General features: G+C 52.4%; 3 protein-coding genes across 5 annotated transcripts in view; all 3 read right to left on the bottom strand.

The window, feature by feature from the left end:
* LOC126578095 (adenylyl cyclase X E) overlaps positions 1 to 2,411 on the bottom strand; it is a 5,019-nt gene extending 2,608 nt beyond the window's left edge. Inside the window, exons 1-6 of one of the 2 annotated variants that reach the window (XM_050240352.1) lie at positions 2,178 to 2,411; positions 1,960 to 2,100; positions 870 to 1,394; positions 665 to 789; positions 561 to 596; positions 60 to 491 (exon numbers count right to left, since the gene is read on the bottom strand). In XM_050240352.1, coding sequence (XP_050096309.1) covers positions 60 to 491; positions 561 to 596; positions 665 to 789; positions 870 to 1,394; positions 1,960 to 2,100; positions 2,178 to 2,324 — 1,406 coding nt within the window. In that variant the 5' untranslated portion in view covers positions 2,325 to 2,411. The remainder of the gene's footprint in view (positions 1 to 59; positions 492 to 560; positions 597 to 664; positions 790 to 869; positions 1,395 to 1,959; positions 2,101 to 2,177) is intronic. The other variant, XM_050240353.1, reaches the window with a different exon arrangement.
* Positions 2,412 to 2,797: 386 nt separating this feature from the next.
* Positions 2,798 to 12,888, bottom strand: LOC126578091 (laminin subunit gamma-1). Of its 2 annotated transcripts, none has more exons than XM_050240332.1 (9): positions 12,650 to 12,888; positions 10,356 to 10,920; positions 8,639 to 9,515; positions 6,770 to 8,158; positions 6,482 to 6,679; positions 4,771 to 6,187; positions 4,456 to 4,705; positions 3,990 to 4,377; positions 2,798 to 3,919 (listed from the first exon to the last, which is right to left on the bottom strand). In XM_050240332.1, the coding sequence occupies exons 2-9, from the start codon at positions 10,482 to 10,484 to the stop codon at positions 3,708 to 3,710; spliced, it is 4,860 nt and encodes a 1,619-aa protein (XP_050096289.1). In that variant the 5' UTR covers positions 10,485 to 10,920; positions 12,650 to 12,888; the 3' UTR covers positions 2,798 to 3,707. The 2 variants fall into 2 exon arrangements, with proteins under 2 accessions (XP_050096289.1, XP_050096290.1); XM_050240333.1 differs by having other exon boundaries at positions 10,356 to 10,915.
* A 723-nt stretch (positions 12,889 to 13,611) lies between these two features.
* Positions 13,612 to 23,532, bottom strand: LOC126576788 (transmembrane channel-like protein). Its single transcript, XM_050238093.1, has 10 exons — positions 23,413 to 23,532; positions 20,331 to 20,716; positions 19,757 to 20,258; positions 19,358 to 19,683; positions 19,082 to 19,192; positions 18,819 to 19,010; positions 17,770 to 18,736; positions 17,077 to 17,676; positions 15,007 to 15,111; positions 13,612 to 14,937 (listed from the first exon to the last, which is right to left on the bottom strand). The coding sequence occupies exons 1-10, from the start codon at positions 23,530 to 23,532 to the stop codon at positions 13,612 to 13,614; spliced, it is 4,635 nt and encodes a 1,544-aa protein (XP_050094050.1).

Genomic DNA, 23,532 nt, shown 5'->3' with positions numbered 1-23,532 from the left:
TAGATGCAGATATAACTCAGATCAAATCGGATCTTTTAGCTTCTCGGCCCCAGACTTACCCAGCCTCTCCCGTCGATTCCATTTTGTTCGCGATAATCACATCCTTCGACCAGATGTCGTACTGCCACTTGCAGGCTCCGATCACGCCCGAGATTATGCTGCCACTGTGGATACCGATACGCATGTCAATGTTAAGATCCCGCGACACTCGCACCTCCCGTATGTCCTTGATCATGCGCAGGCCCAGGTTGACGCAGCTTTTAGCGTGATACTTGTTCCGCACCGGCACACCCGACACACAGTAATAACAATCGCCCAGGAACTTGATTCTCAGCACGTTGAACTCCTTCGAAGCTTCATCGAATTTGACGAACAGCTCGTGCAGTACGTCCACCAGCGTCCGCACCGGTAGCTGGGTCGTCATGTGCGTGTAGTTTACCACATCCGCGTACAGTATCGTCACGTTCGTGTGCTTCTGCACATACAGCTTGCTGGAATGAGAAGCATTAGGCGAGTGTTAGCCCACTAGAAAGTGTGATCAATGCGATTCTCGCACTAACTTGATCGATCGCCATTGTGTGCCGGTCCGAAAGAAGCTACCACGGGAGGAAAAACGAGATTAGTAAAAGAAGGTCTGGTAGAAAACGATCCACATCTCACATACTTGTGTGTATTGATCGTTTGGCCGGCATTGTGTTGATCGTGGCGCGTTTTCTCAATCATCGCCCGGATATCCTTTTCCATCAGTTCAGCCGTATGTTCGGGCAGGATACTCAGAAGCAACTCTTTCTGGGGACCGGCCACAAACAGGACAAACATTCGGTTACGGGAACACACATACACAGAAGAAGCTTCCGTCCACACCTTACCTCCTGATTACGGGCAAACTTCAACAACAGATTCCCCTCCACGAGCTCACGCCGATCGAGAAAGGTACGCCGGATGGCTACCTCGTTGATCAACCGGAAGTACAACCCGAACAGATTCAAACAAACAAAGTACACCAGCTCCGTGATCACCTTGAGGGCCGTGTTCTCCTCCAGCCGGTACGTGATCAGTGTCATCTCGATCAGATAGCACAGCGAGGTCGCACTGCCCAGGATAATACCGTGGATGTTTTCGCTCAGCGGCAGAAAGATGTAGATCGCCAGTATCGTGTGGCTAGCGTAGGATGGCCGAAGCGGTGGATTGATAAATGTTACGGCCGCATGGTACAGTGGGATCGTCAGATCCGTTATGATCATCGTGATGACGGCGACGCTCGACGAAACGTACGGTACCCACGGGTACGCCTTCACCAGTCCTTCCTTGAACGCCGCAAACAACGATATCCACACAATCAGGATACCGAACGTGTAGCAGATCAGATCCGGATGTATCGCGGCCGTCGGATGCTGGGGAGCGACAGAGCGTGTACAGCGTCCAACGGTTTGAAACAAACATTGAGAGCATCGGTTTCAGTATCAATCACTCGAGAGACGCGCTACCACTCACGGCACGTGGTTTAGAATGACGAATGAAAGCATGAAATCCCAGAAAGCCCCCAAGGATTCCCCCTCTCGACGACGCCAAGTGCGTGCGTATCGCGCTGTTGACTATTATCGCGATAAAACAGTAGAAAAAAGAAAGAAATAACGACAGCAGAACGACAACAAGCGCTGCAATCCGGGTGGAACGGTAGTAGTGACGAGAGGTACTTCGCGATTGCGGTCTCGGCGTCGTGTTATCACCATCAATTAAAATTATTGTCATCCTGCCCCCGCTGATAGCCGACGGAACACCAACCAAGCAACCTCGTTGTATTCACACCTCCCGAGATACCTTCACGGGATGTACTAATTGATTATTGATATTCGATTGTATTCTAGACGATCGGGGCCTATCTACGAGATGAGTTAAGCGCCATCATCACTTGCTGGTGGCGCCAACGTTTTTTTTATGCTCCCCCCTTTTGCTCACCTGCTTTCCGGTCACAATCACGATCACATGCGAGATGCTAACGAACGTTTGCAGCACCACAAAGATGGAGAGATAGCTGCGCTGGACTCGTTCCATGTACTTCAGGTAGAACGTTTCCAGTCCCAGATTCACGCACTCGCGCTGCAAAGGAAGGAACACAGTCCACGAATGAGGCAGGGGTGAGAGGAGACACCGAGGATCCAGTATGGCCATCTTACGCGCAGAAACCCTAGCTCCCACTTCTTGAGCGCTATGTAGTCACCCTCGCTGTCGTTGGGACCGTCCGGCGGTGATCGCCCTCCCATATCCTGTTCGCTCTCGTCCTGGGGCGGATAGACGTGCGTTTCACTCGACGCGTCAAACATTGTAACACAGACAGGCACCGCACGGTTTTAACCACAAGCCTTATACCACATTCTGTGCAGCACTCGCGGTTTCGTGAACACCGAGAATCGAGATCGAGCGATGGTGGCCGCTGGCGACGAGCGACAATCGGAAACTAATCAATAACCTGAAACCGGGGGGCCGAACACCGGCATCGACCTGCACGATAACGGCTCGACAGGAAAAGGGGTAGAGGTGGGAGTTGAAAATTGCCACTTAAAAGTGAATATACAAGACGACAATGACGGCGACGACGACGACGACGACGGAGATAACGATCCGCCGAACCAAGCACGATCAAACCCCCACCCCATTCAACCAGTCAATCAATCCCAGGTAGGTCGATGGTGTGTCTGTCTGTGAGTGTGATAACAGGGCAATTCCATGAATCAATTTGGCCGGAAGCAACGGAGGGGATTAGCGCAAGAGTCAGAATAGCGGACTCGGTTCGGGGTTTTAGTTCGGTTTTCTCGGTTCTTTATTGTAACACATTCTCCCGCTTCTCCCACACATCCAGTTCCCACCGAAATCAGATGCAGATGACTTAAGTTGAACACTCAAAACACACGTACAGACGCACACGGATCGCACACGGATCGCACACTCTTTGTAAATTACGGATTAAGGTCTAAAAGGAAGAGAAGAGGATAGAGAGCAGCGGCACTATTCGACACCGGGAAAAGACCGATGACCGGATGGAGGTTCGTGTTTTGGGTCTCATCGAGGTGAGGCCTCACAGGCCGCTAGGAAAGTAGGTTAATAGTTCAGTGAGAGCGGTACTGATAGGAAGCTTATTCATTTAAATATTACTAAACCTAACGCAAGTTATTCTTTTCGTTGCATCGTTGCATAGCACCATCGGCGTAACTATGGTGGTTTCTAATCGTCGCCAAGGATCATAGCAACGCTAGGAAAATGTAAGACGCTGTGCACAACCCGCCAGCGCCAGTGGAGTTACAATTTACGTTCCATAAAGAAGTGTCCGCAGTGCAAGTGCAAAGTAGTGCGAACACTTTTAATGAACCTGTGTTCCGTGTGTGCCTTCGTGTGTCCTCTCTCGCGCGCGCGCGTGTGTTTGTGTTGTGTAATTGGCAGGCGTAATGCGCGCTTCACCCCCCCCAAACGGAGCTGTGGATCAACTCGCGTGCTGATGATGAATATTAGTAACGGAGCGGTACGGTAAAAGGTAGGATTAGACTAAGATTAGAGTTATTGGCCGATAAGCAGCGCTGGGCGCGCGCGCACTGGCTCTGGCTCTTGGATTTTTTCATTACTGTGGCACATCGTTCCGGTACCTCCGTGTTGCTGGGAGGCCGGTTTTTTGTTGGGGCTGTGTCCTTCCGCGGCACTCTAATACCACGGCTTTACGGTTCCAAGTGCGTACGCTTGAAGCATCCATCGGGCAGTGATTTGGCGATCAGCTCGATGTTGTCCACCTCGAGCCGCAGCTCGGCCAGCTCGCGCTGATAGCTCTTGATGTTCTGGTTCTGCACGTTCTTAGCCTCGGTCAGCGTGGCCAACCGTCTGGTGAGCTGCGCATCTTCCAGCTCCTTCTCGGCGGTGCTCAGGCGACGCTCTGTAATGACGAGAACGAGGAATTGAGGTTAGATTTATGGCAATCGAACAACATCACAAACGCAGCTTACCTAGATCGTCTAAGCTGTTGACATCGATTTCGCGCAAATTAGCGAGCTCGGACATGATCAAGTTGACCTCCTTGAGTGCCTTGTCCACCTGCAGCTTCGCTTCGTTCGAGTTGAGCTGCGCCTGGCCAACCTTCTCCTTCGCCTCGTTGGTTAGGTTCAGATCCTTGCGCACCTGCGCCTCACGCTCCTCCAACCGATTGTCCGTCTTGGCCAGCCGCCCATTTAGTTGGTCCGCCTCGTGGTGCAGATCGCGGGCCGTGTTCTTCGTCGCGTTCGCTCGCTTCTTAATGCTTTCGGCCAGCTTGGACGCCTCTTCGGCGTACTTGTCCTGCGCTACCTGTGCGTTCTTGCGCGCATCCTCGGCATTGCGGCTTGCCGCTAACAGGGCCTGCACCAGTTGAGAGGATAGAAGAAAGTTATTAGTGCCACGAAGTGGGTTTAAAGGGCCATGAGACTGATTTTTTACCCCTTCGGCAGCTTCCAGCAGCTCGAGCGAAACTTGCATCTGGCGTTCGATGTTGGGCACGAGGGCGAGCGCATCATTTGCACGTTTCGACGATTCCTCGACCTGATTCTTGAACCCGGCCAGCGTGTGGTACGTGTAGTTTGCCTTCCGCAGCGTACCATCACCCTCGGCCACTGCCTTCTCCGCCAGCTCCTTGGCGTACTGCAGCTGCTTCAGTGCCGTGACGGCTTCTTCCTTTTGAATTTCCGCTCTGTTGGGGTAAACAGGGCAAAATTGTAGACAAAACATTCATTCCCTCTCTCTCACCTCTCGTACCTGCTCAATAACGCTTCAGCAAGCTGAATATTTTCCACCACGTTGTTTAGTAGCTTCGAATTTCCATCGATCTTACTGTTCAGTTCCTCGGCCAATCGATCCGCCTCCCGATTGTACGCTGCCGCCTCCTTCTTGATCTGATTAATGTCAATATTCGGTGGGGTGGTGCGATTAACAGCCGCAAACAGGGTCAGTGCTTCATCATTAACCTCCCGGGCTCTCGTCAGTGCCTGATCGGTTAGCTTCGATACCGCGTTCAGTTTGTTGCGAACCTGCGCAATCTCCGTCGTAACCGTGGCGGCCAGTTCCTTCGTCACGTTCGATTGTTGAACGATCGCGTTATTTGCTTTCTTCAGCGCTTCCAACGCTTTCTCTTGCGCTTCCTGCGCTTGCTTCATGTTTGCGTCGGCTTCGGCCTTAAACCGATCGGCGTACTGGCGTGCCTCACGCGAAATGCCACTGATCTGGTTCGTCTGATTACCGAGATGGCCGGAGATTTCGCGTGCCCTTCCCAGTGCCGTATTACCCTCGGTTTGTAACAACTCAACCGCATCGTCCAGCTGACGCCGTGCGTCTTGGATCTTTCCGTTCGCCAGCGTCGCATTATGGCCACCCTGGCCGATCTTTCGGTTCGTCACCTCGAGCGATTGATCCGCGTTGTCCAGTAGCTTCTGCACCTCCACCAACCGCTCCTCCAGATCTTCCAGCATCTCATTCAGCGTCTTCTCACCACCGCCCGATCCACTTTTGGCGTCCTCGAGCAAAATATCGATCTTCTCCTGTACCGCGTGTAGCTTACCCGCGAACTCACTGTCATCGATGACGATCGGTTTCGATTGGATGTCGTTCAGGATGCTCGTCAACCGGCCCAGCTTCTCGCGGTGCTCGTTCGCTGCGTCCTGCACCAGATTGTAGCACGCCGGACAGTCCAGACATCCCTGGTGGCGATCGTACTTGTTCTCCTTGCACCGATCGCACCGACGGCCCTCCACATTCTCATTACACGGACACTGCCCGTACTGGTCGCACTGTGTACCCTTTGATCCGCTCGGATCACACTCGCAAGCACGGCATCCCTCGTCCGAGAAGCCGTAGTGAGCGGCCGCACACTTGTCGCATTTCTTGCCGACCACGCCCGGTTTGCAGAAGCACTCGCCGTTGAAGATGTCACAGGACGCGTTGAAGCTACCGATCGGATCGCAGTTGCAGCTCTCGCACCCATTGCCGGACACAATGTTCCAGTAGCCGTTCTTGCACTCGTTACAGATGCGTCCCACGACGTTCGGTTTGCAGTGACAGTCACCGTTGATCGAGTCACAGATCGAGATGCCCTTCTCCGTCTGCTCGGTACCGTGCGGATAGCAGCTACACTCCTCGCAGCTACCGTGCGGTTCTGCCAGCGGATCGCCAAAGTGACCTGGAAGCGAATGTGGAAACGATTAGAGAACTTAAGACGGAAGCGGAGCGGAATTAGCACCCTCGGGACAGGTAGCTCCAGACAGAAGCGCCAGAGCGCTCCACACCAGGCACAACGCACTCCAGCAACGATTCATCGTCGCGTTTGCTTTGGAATTCGCAGCGCCCGTTGTCGCGGCTCTGCCTCGGTCTTATCTTATCACTTTGATAACGGACACGATTCAATGTCACCAAACTCCGACAATAGCTTATAAACCCGTTACTCGACTCCCGGATTGCTCCGGCTGTGGCTTACCTGGCAAGCACTGGTCACAGTGCGGACCGGCCGTGTTGTGGATACACTTGAGACACTCGCCCGTCGTCCGGTTACAGTTGCCGACCGCATTCTGGTCCACGTTGCCGTTGCAGTCGCACGGTTGGCAAACACGTACCGCACCGTGGACACCAGTCGGATCACCGTAGTATCCATCGGAACAGAGCTCACAGCGTGATCCTGTTTTTTTTGTGGGCGATAAAAAAAAGCGAAAAACAATTCATTAACAAATACGATCAATCGAATAGAGCGCACCAGTGAGCAACTTACCAAAGTATCCTACCGGACACTCGAGACAGATGACCGTATCGCCCGCCATCTGCATGCAAGCCCCGTTGTTCGGGCACGGACAACGCTTACAATCGTACGGCGTACCACCCAGCGCATTCCCGTAGTATCCCTTGGCACACTTGTCGCACGTCTCACCGGCCGTATTGTGCTGACAGATGCACAGTCCCGTCTCCGAATCGCAGATCTCGGCATGCTTGTTACAATCGCACGGAATGCACGGCATAAATGGGCCACCCCGGGCCGGATTGTGACGATAACCAGGGGCGCACGATTCACAGAACTGTCCCAAATACCCAACCGGGCAGGTACACTGCTCGATCCAGGTCGCCGGACGTCCCGCAGCCCCCCGGTGTGCCGTCTGCAACTCCACATCATCCAGCACCGCCTCCCCGTAATCACTGTAGATCGCCCGAATCTTGATCGCCGTCAGGTTACTCAGGATCGACATAAAACCCCGAGCCGAATTCGACGGTGTCCAGGTGTAGTCCGGATTTTCGTGCAACCGGAACGCAAACTCGTGCGATTCCTCACTCGGCATCCGCTGGTTCTGGGCGAAGATCGGTAGCGAGATGCTGCTGTTGCCACTCTCCAGCACCACATCGTACGGGCTGACGTCAACGCGCTGTTGCCCGACCAGCTGCAACCGGAACTTGAGCAACCGATTGTACGACGCTCGCTGATCACCGAGGAAACGATCCGGCGCTAGGAAGTACACCGTCCGGTACCCATTCGCACCGACACCGATCGATTGGCTGTGCGTGTTGTACTTCACGTCCACCGACACGCCCGTATCCGTGACTGCGGTCCACTTTTCCTTGTGCTTGTTGAAGCTCGACGTCGTCGAAGTGATCGAGTACCCGTTGGCGCTCGTACACTCGAGCGTATGGCCGTAACAGAAGCACGGTGTACAACCGAACTTGTTCTCCGCATCCAGATTAAAGTACCCAAGCCGGCACTCCCGACAGTGGCGTCCCTCGACGTTCTCCTTACAGTCACAGGCGCCCGTTACCGGATCGCACGATGGCGTGTTGTCCCGCGAACCACGCACATCGCAATTACACGGCTGGCAACCGTGTGGCCCAAAGCTGTAGTAGTTACTGTCACACCGATCGCACTTATCGCCGGTGACGCCCGGTTTACACTGGCACCGTCCCTCGGCATTACACTGGAGCGACCGTGAACCGACCGGATCGCAAGCGCAGTTGATGCAGTACCCGTCGTCGCGCATGAAGAAGTTCTCCTTGCACCGCTCGCAGTTCGGCCCATCACGGTTCGCACCACAGTCCATACAGTGGCCACCGTGGCCGGTCAGGTTGTACAGATGGCGATCGAAGAAGCACTTCGTGGAGTAACCGTTACAGTTGCAGGCTTAGAGTGGGAGCGAGAGAGAAGATAAGAAAGAGAAAAGAAACGTTTGAGGTTGAGCTGGGAAATCTAGTAACATGCACAATCAAGTGTGCCGTACAGTTGACGAGGTAGTCGAAATATCGTGGCACGGAACCACTCTTCCGATCACGATAGGTGTAGTAATACGCCGGAAATGGTTCCGTCCGTACTAGCTGCAGCAGCAGCAACAGTAGTAGCACCAGCGGTAACAAAAGACAAACATCCAGATGCTTCATCACTGAACGCTGGACAGGTCCGTACTGGGCCCTCGGTCCAAGAACTTGATGGAACGCAGCTTCAGGTCAACTGAAGCCAGCCAAATCCAGAAATGGGCCGCCGCTGCACGCCAGTAACTCCATTTACGGCAACTCGCCCCCCACCCGGTATGCCCAAAACAGAGAAAAAGAGAGAGAGAGAGAGCACAGTCGGGAAAATGGATCGACCGTGCACATCAAAACTTACGTTTACACTCGTGCACATTCTTCGACGTGGCTCGGCCCCACGGTGCATCGTTGTAGAACGGCAAACACCGGTCACAGTCCGGTCCGTCGGTGAAGTGCATACACTTGCAGACGCGCGTCCGTTGGCCCTCCAGTCCCGTGCTGGTCGTGCACTCGCTCGCATGCCCGTTGCACTTGCACCGCGCACCAACCGTGATGTCGGCAATCGCGTAAAAGTACGACTTCAGGACCTGCGCATCACCAAACACCTCGTCACCGAACGTGTTGAGCCGATCGAGCGTGATCCGGATGTCGGTGGCCGTCACCCACTGCTGCAGTTCCGGATTGTGGTCGAAGTTGATGGCCGACGGGCGACCCTCGAGTGACGAAAACGCAATGTTACCATCGCGCAACGGTGAGATATCGCTGTACTCGCTGGTGCACAGTGCCCGCGACTCATCTTCACCGCTCATCACCGAAACCGAATCCGGGAGGCCGTAGGTATCGCGGCAGGTCGCACTGTAGTACTGGTACGGGATCCAGGGTCCGTTCGGTGTGACACGCTTGTAGATGGCGAACGATTCGGGCCGCGGTGAATGGAACACCAACCGGATGAAGGTGATGTCGAACGATTTGCCAAGTTTCAGCGTCAGGTTGACCTGGTTCGGGTACTGTACGCCCTCGAACATCGTTTCCGACTGCCACCAGGTCGCTTTGTTCTGCTCGTGGTAATCGGTGAGGTAGATCGGCGAATGTTCACCGGCACGGCACACATCGCAGCTCTTCCGGTTCGAGTAGCCGGTCTGAACGCAAAAGTCCGTATCGCTGTCCTGGCCGCACGTGTTGGTTGCCTCCACCTCCAGCTGGTAGGCCGCATTCTCAAACTCCGGTATACAGCGCTGTGGAATGTGGAGGAGAGCAGAACAGAACGCGTGAAGAAACGGGATCGGGAATCGGGTAAGAACCAGCATCTCACAAGTACGCGCCAGAAGAGAGAGGGTTTTACAATTTAACTCCACACCACACACACACGCGTCCGGGACTGGCAGGAATGTGTCGATAGAAGTTCAAAGAGTGACAGAGAGAGAGAGAGAGAGAGAGAGAGAGAGAGAGAGAGAGAGAGAGAGAGAGAGAGAGAGAGAGAGAGACAGGAGGGGCAGCCCTTGCAGTATGGTCCGCTGCCGCTTATCGCAAGAACCCCCAGAAGAAATGGTTTAAAATAGCTGATAAAGTCGCTTCCGGAGACGTTCGCTAGCCGACGACGACGACGACGACGACGACGTTGACGACGTCTTCCATTCGAGAGAGTGCTTCCTGCTAGTGTCTGTCGCTACTAAGTACGAATCCCGTGTAGTCAAGACCAATTTCTTGAAGTGCCCGCAACCAAACGTCTCAACAGAAAAGATGATGGTAGTTAAATCACTGAGCGCCAGCGCAATTTGCTAATAGCGGATGAGGTGGAGCGAAACTCGCTAATTGTCCAGCATCTCCAGCATGGCCTGGAGCGCTGGGGTAGAGATTGAATGAGAATTGGTCTAAATGAGACCGTGGGCCAATTGAGGAGCGTAGTTTTGAGGAGCGATAAGACAATGTAAGGGCCGGTCGGTTTCCCAATCCACTGGCTGCTCTTTAACCCCTTCTATTCCGAGTGCTATCAATCCTAATGCGTGCTTGGGTGTATGTTTGTGGTTGTGGCTTTTGAAGCGGGAATTAGAATCAGGTTCTTCGTTAATCCATACCTGTGGCCGTCCGTACCGATCGATGCATTCCAGCGGTGGGCTGTAGTGTGTATTCTCGTTCGCACTCACTGCACTCAATGCACAGCACACTAGCACGATGGCGAGGCTCGTTCCGATCCTCGGCCTCATCTTTGTCTAGTTGCAACAAACTTTGGCTTATGGGGTTGGGGGCGGGAGACACAGGACGGTATACCGTCCAGCACACACCTCACGACACTGTTTTATTTGAATTCACTGAATCGAGCACCACTCCAGCTGCTCCTTCCTGTCTCTAGCTCCACTGTCTACGATCCACGATCACTTCACGCCCCCGGGAGCGTTTCGAAACGACTGGCGACTGGCCGTAGTTCACGGAGATGCTGCCACCCCGGCACATTGGGGCTGGAGCATAACGTTCTTCTTCTACTGGTTGCTGCTCTCGCTCTCTCAAGGCACTAGCGAGCACTAGTACTCAACTCCGTCGAGCTCTGGCTGGTTGAGCTTCTTATCGGCTCAAACCAGGACACAGCGCGCTTCCGGAAGGAGAATTCGAACGGCAAGCGATAGTGTGAGATCACCGGCTACTCTTTTTTTGTTGCAGTAGAGAGAGAGAGAGAGAGAGAGAGAGAGAGAAAGAGAGAGAGAAAGAGAGAGAGAGAGAGAGAGAGAGAGAGAGAGAGAGAGAGAGAGAGAGAGAGACAGGGAGAGACAAGAGAGAAAGCATATTAGCATACGCATGGTACAAGGGGGGGTTGCGATCGTTAGTGTGATCGTTAACGAATTTTCGTCGGAGTTTTCCGCGCCCGGCCATGGTCGGTTGTGTCCCCGGACGTGGCAATGTGTTTCACCGCGCAGCAAAACAACCGAAAATGATCAGTTGGCGATCGATGGGGCATGGTGTGAACGCTGCAAATGTAAACACAATGTATGCCAAGCCGATCCACCCACCCACCAGCAACCTGCAGCAGTATCGCAGTGCTGTGATCGCACCCAAGAAACCACCATCTGCTCGACCGAATCGAGAGACGAACAAAATAAAGAATGATTTCATCGCAGAGAGGAGCTCGACGGAGCTACCGGATAAGATCACCATAGGCACGTACTGGAATCACGTCCCCCGGGTTGGGCGTACAGATTTTTCGCTTAGACTCAATGTTTGTCTTTTGATGCCGTCATCATCGGAGTGCACAGGGGATCGGGCAGCTTGGGGAGAGGGGGAAAGGGAGACTAAACAACGAGCACCTGCCTCTACTCTAGCTGCAGCCCCTCTTCTAGACAATAAGCATTTATGCTGCTTGAGGATCTCAAATTGCAATGCACCGCAACTTCGGGCCTGGTGTGGCCCTGTGTCCTGGCAGAGAGCAGGCATGTGTGTTTGCCGAGTTCCCCACAAATCGTGCTTCGCTCGGCGATTTGCTGCACCACATGCTGCTGCAGCAGCAGCAGCACCGCCGCCAGCAGTACCGTGACTTGCCTTGGGTGTCTTGGTGCCGTCTTTATTTTTACAATTCCTATCCGTTGGAGCGACGGATCTGGCACCGGACTCTCTGAAGATCACGGAGCAGGGCGGAGCTAATCTAGAATCTTGGTTTGCTTCGCGTTTTCCCCCCTTGGTTTTACTGTCCGGAGATTTCGTAACATTTTCCATTCATCAGCCGCAGTGGCAGTCCATTCTCAAGCACCCGGAGTGCTGTGGCTTATCTCGTCTCCGCTGATAACGCGCTGAGAATAAGTATCAAGAACGGACAACGAGCGTCTCGCTGATGGTCCCCATCCCCGAAACCATCTGGACAGTCGGAACGGGTTCTGAATGAGGTTTCTCCCTCTCCCCGCTTTTTTGTTTAAGTTTCACTTTCGTTGCACAGCGCGATCGCACTTTGTTTTGTCCTAAAATTTATCACCAGGTTGCCATGGTAACACACACTGCGTCACTTCATTGTCTTTTTCCAAAAACAAGAACCATGTTGAACACGATTACTCTCGAGTTTAAATCCAGTTGGTTCGCTGGTTACACCGCGCAGAAACGGTAAAGATCATTTTTACATCTTCTCTCTACCTTTTTTCCTAAAGACATAAGATATCCAGACACACACATATGCACCCTCTAACGCGATCGAGACGAGATGTTTATGTTAGGCACACGGTCTTCGTCGTCGTCGTCGTCTGCTGGAAGCAGCGAATCGGATCAGCGGAAGAGCGACGGTGAAAGACAAACATTCCGTACGGTCGTGCCTCTCTTGGCACCGCAATCTGGCCATTCGCTTCGAGGCAGACAGCGCCCAAACACTAGCAAACACTCTTCCTATTCTATTCACCTTTTTCGGACACCACCGGGAAAAGCCCACTTTCTGTGGCCACACAAAAACACAGGAAATCTGTTTGCAGACACACGGCACAGCAGATGCTGCTGCAGAAGCAGATGATGCCGCTGCTGCACTTTAGGTCACTCGTACACCAAGCGCCGAGCTCGGACCGCCTCCACCAGTCCGCACCAAGAAGGGATGAACGTCCCACGAAACGTCAACGTTGTACTGCGGTGCGCCGCGATCTCAGCCCTCGGAACGCGGAACGTTTATGATTTTTCGTCTATGTTGCCGTCTATGCACGATCGCGATCGTGGACGTGCTTACATGTGTATGTGTATTGGTAGGAACGCATAAGCATAAGCGCGACTTTATTTTCGTCGTCGATGACGGTGACGAGGGCGGGTGATGCACACACGAGATCGCCTTCTTCCCCGAAAGAGGGATGTAAAACCCTACTGCCGTCGTCGGCACATCACCACCACAAGCAAGCAGCGCAGGCGTTGACGATCGAGCCAGGTCGGTATTCACCAATCGTACGCACTATCTTCAGCGAGAAGCGTGCGTATCGCGATCATGAACTGTCAACAAACGGTTCTAATAAGAATTTTTGGATTGAAGAATTGGATTTTCGGATGCCATTCCAGAAGGACGAACACAAAAGAGACCTGACCGTCATAAAGAGGCTAAAAACGTTCAACATCGAGTATATTTATATTTCCATTGTTCAAATGTTTATCGATAAAAAGGGGATTAAGAAGACGACGGGGTGGTGGTCCAGGACCAGGAGGACATCTCTTTAAAAAAAAAAACAGACACACCAACACTCACAGATGCACACGCGTGTAAATAAAGGGTATGGTGCACAGACACACATTGGATCGATCGCGAAAGGGGATCACACGCAATTCGATTTGCTATCAAAGGGTCGTTTTTTTTAGTGCCTAGTGATGGCACTCCGACCTCCACTCCGTTCACTTCTTCACCGTCACCGTGGTCGTGGTCGATCGCTTGGAGCTGGGACGCTCGTCGCGCAGATTCGCCAACACCTGGTGCTCCTGCCTTCGCGCCTGTTTGCCATCTTCCGGATCGTCCGAATCGATGATACACTCGTCGCTCGACGTTTTGCTGATCGTGATGACGGGAATCTTCTCGATCCAGTCCGCCGTTTTGTTCTGGGTGCGGCGTCGCTCCGCTAGTGCGGCCGCCCGGAACCGATCCGCCGTCGATGGACGGTTCCGTTCGAACTTTTTCCTCTGTGCAGCCTCTGCATCCTTTTCCTGCTCTTCCTCTTGCTCTTTCTCCTTTGTGCTCTTTTTCTCGGCCGCATTGATCTGCTCAACGGAGCGACGATCAAACCGGAACACATCGCCGGTTTCTCCGGTTTCGAGGGGTTTCGGTGGTCTAGGGACACCACTTGCCCGCTGCAATGGCTTTTCGTTTTCGGTCGCAACGAGGGGAAGTGCTGATTCGGGCGAGTTTACGGTCGGAGTGGCAGTGTTCGTTGGTGGCTGAGTCGAGGGGCTCAACGCTTCCAGCGAGTGTTCCTTTTGGAGTGCCTTTTTCATCATGCGCTGCAGCAACTCCTTGTGTTTGCTGGACGAGTGCTCCGAGTTGTCGTCGGTCACGTTTTCCGAGGTCGATTGAAGACGCAGCTGCGTTGAGTCGAGCACCTTGTTCCACGAGCTCGACAGCCCATTGATGCCGACGGTTTGGCCCGGACCGGACTGGCCCTGCTGCTGTTGCTGCTGGGTGACGCTGGTGGCGATTTTGAACATTTTCCTTCGCTCCTCGGTACGCTCCTTCCGGAGCTGGAGCTTTAGGTCTTGGTTTGCCTCGCGCAGCGAACCGGTTAGCGAGATGAGGTAGTAGATGATCAGTATCAGTAGCACGAGCAGCGGTATGATGGCCGCCGGTGAGACGATGTACTTGGCGATCTTTGGCGAAATGAAATGGTCGGTCGCATCCGTGAGCAGATGGTAGATCCGGTTCGAGGTCGAGAACGGCCCGCAGTGCCAGGAGGGTTCGAGAAAGACGATCGCGTAGCTTACCGGCAGCACGCAGAGGAACAGCATCGTCAGCAGGAGGGCAAAGTAGAAGTTGTTCGAGCGGGACGCCCGGAACACGACCTCGTGCGGTACGTTGCAGGTCAGCACGGTCCAGGAGCGTAGGTAGAGGATGATCACCAGCTTGACGATGTTGAGGACGGCCAGGCCGGGCGAGAAGAACATGCCCATCCACACCATGCCCTGGTTGTTGACGAGATGGAGGATGTTTTCCGCGATCTTAAAGTCCCCGTACTGGAACCGGGATAGAGACGTGAAGTTTACACATTAGGAATGGCAAGAGGTGCCCATGCTACCCCTTACCTTTGGAAACTTTTTCTCCAAATCCCAGCACCAGCAGTTGTTCATGTAGCGCACGAACAGTGCCCTCACAAAGTCCAGGATCAGCGTGGATATAATGGTTACGAGCTGGGGAGAAAAGAGAATCCATTATGAGAGCCCTGTCTTAGTATCTAGAACTCTCGGGTCCAAAGAAAGATCCTTTGGGTCAACTTTTTGTGAAGAAACCATTTCACTTAATTTTATCAAGTGACTGCCATATTGAACTACAACTTTTCAAGAATATTAGGCGTGTCTTCGAACAGGTAGTTTTTCCGGTGCCAACCACGATGTTTTTGTTAGATAATAAGTTTGTCCAGGTAACCCCGTTGATTTTTTGCTGAACTTCCAATTTTTCGATATTTGGCAGATTTTGGCAGGTGGAAAAATTTAACCTACTCTATTCAAACCGGGTTCGTCGCTTAACCCTCGGTTGGGCACCCGGCGTTTACCCCTTCGTTGGGCAGCCGGGTACCCGGGTACCCCACTTATGTGTATTGCATAGTAAAGTTATTGTTCCGCAGTCTTTATCAGTTTTATACCAAAAATAGTGTTCTAGAACTAATTTAAGAGTCTTCGGAACCAATTTTTCTTTAAAAACCACCAAACCAAACCAAAACCAATTTAAATTATTGATTTCTTCGAATAAATCAGTTTTGAATTGTCATAAGGCACTTTTGAGGCATAAACAATTGAGTTAATTGGGCACAATTGAGCTAGGAGATCAGACCAGTTGCTACATGGTGCGTTCAGAAAGTAATGAGAATTGATTTTTCTGACAAAACGGTTTGAGATAACGTGTTTAATTTTTTACGATAAGGTAGAGGAAGGTTTTAGCTATCAATCGCACTTTATTTCGTTCGGCTATGACCAACTGAAAGAAAATGGGACGATTTTTCGTGAACCATGATTTTAGTTTATGTAACACCGTAGAATGTCCCCTTTCTATGGACCATTGGTCTGGCGCGGATCATCCGGACCTACAAAAAAACATTCCGTTGGTGCCAGTAATTCATCAAGTCCTCATACATTTCCGTTTGCGTGCTCTATGCCAGGAAAGCGATCCGTGATGATCCGGGCTGTGCCAGTGGTCCATAGAAAGGGGGCGTTCTACGATGTTACATCAACTAAAAACATGGTTCACGAAAAATTGTCCCATTTTCATTCAGTTTGTCATAGCCGAATGAAATAAAGTGCGTTGAATAGCTAAATCCTGCCTCTATGTTGGCGTATAAAATTCAATACCTTATCTCAAACCGTTTCGTCAGGAAAATCCAGTCTCATTACTTTCTGAACGCACCATGTATATTGGTCTCTGTGGTCTACGAAAATGCCGCCTAAACCCTTTTTGTTGAAGATTAGTGTATGATTTACTCATGTGTCAAGAAAATTACACTACACGAACCATTTTTAATCAGTTTAAGAAATAATACATAATTTAAATTGCACATAAAAGGTATCAAAATATGTTGCTTATTTTTCTCCTATTGCTCGTTGAAAAGCTGAAAAACGTAATGAAATTTTCAAAAAAATGTTGTAGTTTTTCTAATTAACAATTAATAAACACGAACACATTGAAAAATGTTGATAAAAAGTGTTGTTTTGAGTTTATAAACATAGCTCATGTGCATAGCCAACGTATGGGGTACCCGGGTACCCGGGTGCCACTGGGCGGGTTTTAATTTCATCGGCCCATAATTACCTTTAAATATGAGATATCAATACAATTCTAAAGCGAAATCGGTGTGAAATGAGTTGTACTTTGGGGATCCGGAGTTTCGTAAAAAAATATTGACGGGAAAGCATTCATCTTTTCGTTAAAACTTGAAATGGGTACCCGGGTACCCGGGTGCCTAACCGAGGGTTAAACGCGCAAGTCTTTTGATTCGAACCAAAAACTGGCGATGAATTTTAACGATTTGTTCGTAGAAAACTATCTATCTATACGTAAAAACATTACACAGCACTCTTCAAAGGATTCACGGCATTCACGGAAAATGCAAAATGTCAACAAAAAAAAATTAAATACCTTAGCCCTCCCCCTTAAATTCTCACCAAATCCATGACCGTCAGTTTGGCCAACTCCTGGCCAAACATGGTCTCCCAACACAGCGAACGTATGTCGGCGTTGTGGTACTTGCTGTCGTTCTTTTTCCCTTCCGAGCTCGGGCACACCCAATGGTAACAGAGGTTTGGCTTCTCTGTCGTCCCGATATTACCACCGGACTCAGTGTAGCCTTCGGATACCGACCAGTCCGTGTTACTGCTGGTGTCCTCGGCGCGCTCTGCGATCGTGGTTTCATCAGCGAACTGCTCCGTTGTCGTTGGAAGTGACGGTTCGTTGGAATTGAATAACGATCCCGTAGATGCAGATTCTGTCCATGTAGACTCTGTAGTTGCTGACTCCGAGGTTGTACTCTCCATAAACGAAGGTGCTGTTGAGAGAATTGTCGCCGCCGTCGTCGACATCTCTTGGCTAGTCTCCGTTGGCTCACTGGCAGTCGGTGGCACGGTCGAGTGTTCCATCGTATTCTCTCCCAGCTCCTGCGAGCTAAGGAACTGATTCGCTTCATACTCCGCGTCCTCACTGTCGGTGCTTTCTTCGGAGTAGTAGTAGGAAGCCAGCAGATCATCGTACCTCCGGTTGGTCACATACTTGTACAGCTCGGTGTAGGTCATGGTTTGAAACGGTTCCGTACTACCGCTGCTGCTGCTGCTGCTGCTGGTGCTGCTGCTACTACTAATGACATCCTGCTCGGTGGTAGTGGACACAATCTCCTGCCACATCCCACCACTACCCTCAATCACTGGCAGCTCACTGGCCGGCGATGGTTCCACCGATTCGTTCTCAATGCCATCCGTTTCATGCCACGGCTCATCGTAGATGGCTTCCCGCTTGTTGATCGGTACACCGTCGAGCTTATCGTTTGGCAAAAGACGTGCCCGATGCTCGAGATAGTCGTTCATATCCTCCTCGTTGTAATCGTATCGACCGTAGGAAGAGTAAAAGTAACCTTTCGTCGTCGTCGCGGCCGCCGTACTCGGACTCATCAGCGGTGAAGATGAGGCGACGCTCGGTACCGTTGAACCGTACCAGTCCGGCATCGTCGTACCGGAAAGGTTCGTCAGCAGTAGCGTCGTCAGAATGGCCCCGGAGCTCGTGAGACCGGCGGTACTCGAACAATTCGTAGTCACCTTGTAGCATCCACTATGGCTCGCTTCATCACTAAAATCGGACACCATCGCGTGCCACGTGTGCTCGGTAGTGATCGCTTCCAGCCCACTACCACCACCAGCACCATCGAACGCCATCGACCACTTGGCATTCGTGTCCGGTACAAAGCACTGGTCCGAGGCGTTAAAATTGGCCGGCTTAATCCGCCGCAGTTCCTCCGTCATGTGGGCAATCTTATCGAACAGTGCGAAAATGAGCGAGTACAGATTCAACATATTCAGCACCATGATGCGGGCGAGCTGGATCCGCAGTTGCTTCCGCGGATGGTAGTACTCCATCATACCGAGCGCTTCGAAGATCATCGGAAAGAAGAAGGAAATCAGCGACATGACGACGGTGGTTTCGTTGCGTCGCCACCACGAATCCGTATCCTTGATGTCCATCGAGCGTTTCACCACGAGGATGACCTCGTACGCCGATATCACCAGCAGCCCGAGGATGAGCAGGTTCACCAGAATGCGCAGCAGAATGATTTTCCAGCTGCACGGAGAGACAAGTGGGAGAGAAGTGAAGAGATCAGCAAAAAGCTGGTGGAGAGCACGCACAAAAAAAAAGGTCCTACTTCTGTGTGTCCTTCTTCTTCTCGGCTTCCTCGAGCAGTGCCTCCTTGAAGCCGAGTATGATGGACGCCATACGGTTCTGCGCCGTCTCCAGATGTCCGATCATGTAGTCCCAACCGGTGAACAGTTTCCACGAGAACACGTACTCATCGTCCTTCGACGAGAGCTTCGACATTCGCGAATTTTGTGCCATCCTGCCGAAGAAAGCAAAGCGACAGGAATTGGCAAACGTTCTTTCGTGTTAACGACAACGTGAGCAACGTACTTTTTCAACGTCGCAACAAAGCTGTAAATGTAGACGACCAATCCAGTGACGAAGTAAGCTAGCGGCAGTTTATAGCCCCAGGCGGTGGCACCGGAAAAGTTAGAGTAGTACCTGTGGAGGACACACAAAAAAAAACGCGAGACACGACACAATCAATCCTCCACCAAATGTTTTCAAGTTCTCCTGTTCCTCGCTTACTCTCCCGTTAAAGTCACCGAAAGCTTCATCTCGCAACCGTTGAAGTCACCACGGTTGCGTCACAAACAACGAACTCACCCATAGAACAGAATCGAGTACTTGAGTGGTCCCTCAAACTCCCAGATCGTACTAAAATTCCGCATCAGCGCACGTTCCTGCGGTGACATCGTCTTCCGGATATCACACTTGGCCTTGTCCGCGTTAATGTAGATCTCCTCCGGGACCATAATGAACACGAGCAACAGCACCGAAATGACAATGTTGACCGAGAATAGCCAGCGCAGAAACGTAAAGTACGATGCAACGACCGAACCGAACCGTGACTCAATCTCCTTGATCCGTGACTCCCACGGAATGAGATAGGTGGCCAGATTGGCGAGCTCACGCAGCAGCTGTTGCCATTTCTGAGGAATAGCGAGAAGAGGTTAAGCAGCACAGGGCAACGGCAAAAAGACACCACGAATCGCGAACACTTACCGTGTTAAGGAAGATACTGAACTGCGCCAGTAGACTGCGAGCAGTCCGTGAAGTGAAGTGCTCCTGGAGTGCACCCTCGTGGCGCGTGATGTAACTCTTGGCCTGCTGCACCAGGCGCAGCTTCCGTTTCATGCTGATCGGCTGTAGCTTCACCGTCTGCAGTACCTCCTTGTGTAGCCGGATCGTTTCGAACAGTTTATCTTGTCGCTGACCACCACCACCACTACGCTCCTCACCACGGCCTTGAATTGAATCCTCTGGCAGCGTCAGGCCCGTTTCGACCGAGCTGGTCGTGTAGGCACTCGACCGACGACGCCCTTGCGATCCTGCTGCTCCATCCATCCCGGTGCCCGGCGTGAATCCCATCATCTGGCTGACCGGACTGGACGTACGGCGGCCACCTTTGTAGCCGCGCTTCTTCTTAACACTTGCTTTCCGCTGGATGATCGCATTAAGACTGGCCGAGTAGTCCTCATCGTCGTCGGTTTCGATGTGGTTGTCGCTGCACATCGATAGAAAGAGCTTCAGTCAGTTAGTCAGTCAGGCACTTCCGCTCGAAGGCCGAAACGCTTACCCAAGACCGAGAGCACTCTCCGGTGTCGCATCCGGTGTCTTCATAACGCCGCCGCCGCCACCGCGCGCCGCCGACAGGACATTCAGATGCGACCCTCGCAAGGCCGTCGCCTTGGACGGTCGCTCGGTCGTGGTGGTTCCGGTGCGACTGCCCGGACCCCCATTCCCATCGTTATACCTCTTAGGTTCGCTGGTAATTGCTGTTGGCGTGTGGCGTCCCTGCTGGTGCTGCTGTGGAATCTCGACCGGATGTTGATGCTCGGTACTTAAATCACTGACACCGTCGTAGGGCGCTTCACCCTCGAGCACTTCCGGTGGCCGAATCGGCGGAAAGGCCCACGTCACCGACAGTTGCGGCGAGATTGAGCCAGGCGATGATGGTGAGTGCTGTTCGAGGAGGAGGAGGAGGCGAGGGGAGAAGATGGACAACAAATCAAACAACAGGCACCGGAAGCAAAAAAAAACCCCTCGGGAATGTTTTCGGTGTTTGACGTCGATAACGGGAAAGTAACAGAAGCGCCTCAGCGAGAGAGAGTGAGAGAGAGAGAGAGAGAGAGAGAGAGAGAGAGAGAGAGAGAGAGAGAGAGAGAGAGCCTCGCGGTTTGTCAGCATTGCCAGCTTAACGATGCTGCAATTAATGTCTGTCTTTTTTTTATATCTTTCGTGTTCTCACTGCTTATAAATAGCCGCTAGCCGCTGCTCTAGGGCGAGACATTTTCCACTCCCAATCGATCCCGTGAGCCAATGTTTACCGTCATCATCATCAGTAACAGGCCACGTCATTGTCCTTATCGACCTAGTCACTGCACGAGTGCTAAACGTTCACCATCTAGTTGGCTTTAAAATTTACTTTTCTCATTCGTGACGAGCACTGGCAGCAGGAGCGGTCGGTGCGGCACAGCTAGATGCAAAGCAACCATTGACTGGCTCTAGCAGGCCTTCGCTAGATGACGATGGCAGCAGCAACAGGGCATGCTACGATCGAACGATAATTGATTAGACACGAGCGCGGTCGAGACCGCGCGCCATTAATTATCGTTCTCATTACGCGCAGTCCCTCCTGGCACGCACCACAAAAGCTGCTCATGAAGGCAACTCTCGCTTAACGCAGGACACCATTCCGCGTGCCTTTCCGCGTTTCGGAATGAATCCATGCAAAGCTATGCGACACACGCGGCGGCGCTGGCGTTGTGTAGGTCGTGGCCGAATGTTTTCCTTTTTTTTCTTGTTGCGGGATGGTTTTTTGTTTCCCTTTTTACGAAGGGTGGTCACAAATTACTCATCCATCTGATGCAGACAGCGTGACAGGCACAGGACCTTCACCGGTCCGTGGCAGGACCGAAAGACAACGAGCCTAGCGGGAGGATAAGCTGTGTGTCAGGTGGGTTTTTTTTGTGTGTGCACGAGGGTCTTTTTTGTGCCACCGACAACACGCACCAAAACGACGCGATTCCTGCGTGTCGCTGATGGCCAACGAATGATGATGATTAAGGCGACGATGATAAAGGAAAGCGAAGGCGATGTTCGCTCTCCGATTCGTGCGTTCCGTGCCAGCGAAAGCGCAACAGCCTGGTAGATAGGAGGAAGGGAAGGAAGGGTGTCTTTCATAGAACGGTACCTTCTACCAGCTCTCACCCCCCCCACACCCTCGTTCGCTATTCTCGTCCGACAAAACACGGCAACGGAATTTTGCCCACCAGTCGAACGATTTTTCGGGGAGTGTTAGCTTCGTGCCAAGCTATAAAATCCGCCATTTAAGGTAGGGCGACGAGAAGAAGGTCTTGGATTTTCGTGGCACACGCAGCAGACGACTAACAAAGGAGAAAGGGCTCGCAACACCTTCACGCTTAAGATAGCAAACACTGCCAGCAAGTTCACAGTTCGCTCAGTTGCGAGTCCATTTATCGGACTGGAATTGGTCCCGCGGCACTCGCGCTTTTCCGCGGCACATTCGAGGAACATTCATCATTTCTCCACCACGAACAACACAAAACCGCCAGCAGTAAGCCATCAAAGCAGCCCCGGCGTCGACGTCACTCTGCTCTGCTCAAAGGCACTCGATGTCACTTCTTGGAAGAGCACGGGGTCCGCTTCCCGAGCGGACGCAAAACGGCGTGAAAACGATTTCAGTCAACCTTTGCTTGCGTTGAATGAATTTTCCGCCTCCCACCGCACCGCCGCGGTTTTTGTCACTTATCCTTACTCACTCACTGCGAACACGCTCGCAAACGATAGACGCCTGTCGTTCCGATAGAGCGCGCGGATTCGCGCGGCGACAGTGGAACCGCTCGCTCGGAAGGATTCCTAGCAACTGGTTCTGCCTTAACGCACCAGCCACCTTTGATCCACCACCTTGGTGTCGACACACTTACACTCGCACACACACGCACGCAGTTACATTGTAAGAAAGGCGATCAAAAGGAGCACCCCAGCCAGACAGACAGACCGACACAGTAGTGGGCCAGCTCGCGCACTCAGCGACTGGCGCCTCGGAACACAATGCTTTTCGCGTCCATTCACCATTCCGTTTCCATTGCGATGAAAGAAATGCGCCAACGGGTGCTATAAAGGGAGGAAGGAGGACCTCCTACCGGGAACAAGATAGCGCGTCATTTGATAATCATCGAGCGTGGCTAGTAATAGCACCTCACCCACCAACGCAGGGTGGGTGTGCTTTTTATTGCTTACTACACTCAATTAATTGGCCACCACCGCCAGGCCGGCCAGTGTGTGGCCTTGGGCGGTTTGTGGGGGGGGGGGGGGGGATTTAAAGAAAACTATCTGGCTCTCGAGGCGCCCCACACCAACGCAGACACCCCTTTAACGCCCACCCTTAATGGCCACCGGTCACGGCAGCCACAGAACCACAAACCAACTGTTGGTTGGTTGGGTTGGTTGCGATTTGTCTGATTGGTTCAGGATAAGATACAGGCGGCTACAGAACACACCCGCACCCGCTTTTGGGGCTCGTTTTTGTGCTGTCCATGCCGTACACGTTTCCACTCCCAAATGCCCAATCAGTGGCGACAAAAACACGTGGCGCGGTACAAGCGACCTGGCGTCTCCATCGCACCATCCGTTACCTCATCCCCTAGCTGCAGCAGCGAACTGCCGGACGATTCGCGCCTTCGCTGCGTCCCATGCTCCAGCTTCAGTATCCCGGAAGGACGCTTCCGGATGCGCTTTCCAGCGGGATCACTCAT

Source organism: Anopheles aquasalis, chromosome 3 (assembly GCF_943734665.1).
Source record: "Anopheles aquasalis chromosome 3, idAnoAquaMG_Q_19, whole genome shotgun sequence".
NCBI lineage: Eukaryota > Metazoa > Arthropoda > Insecta > Diptera > Culicidae > Anopheles > Anopheles aquasalis.
This window is presented reverse-complemented; position numbering and strand designations above follow the sequence as displayed.

Bases quoted from the DNA above. Each gene is read 5' to 3' on its own strand.
- LOC126578091 (XM_050240332.1), bottom strand. From the start codon at position 10,484: ATGAGGCCGAGGATCGGAACGAGCCTCGCCATCGTGCTAGTGTGCTGT. The intron at 8,159-8,638 runs GTAAGTTTTGAT...TCCCACTCTAAG, and splicing joins GAATGTGCACGAGTGTAAAC to CCTGCAACTGTAACGGTTAC. The intron at 6,188-6,481 runs GTAAGCCACAGC...ATTCGCTTCCAG, and splicing joins CTGTGACCAGTGCTTGCCAG to GTCACTTTGGCGATCCGCTG.
- LOC126576788 (XM_050238093.1), bottom strand. From the start codon at position 23,532: ATGAGTGATCCCGCTGGAAAGCGCATCCGGAAGCGTCCTTCCGGGATA. The intron at 19,684-19,756 runs GTAAGTGTTCGC...GCTATTCCTCAG, and splicing joins TCAGTATCTTCCTTAACACG to AAATGGCAACAGCTGCTGCG. The intron at 14,938-15,006 runs GTAAGGGGTAGC...TCCCGGTTCCAG, and splicing joins TGGAGAAAAAGTTTCCAAAG to TACGGGGACTTTAAGATCGC.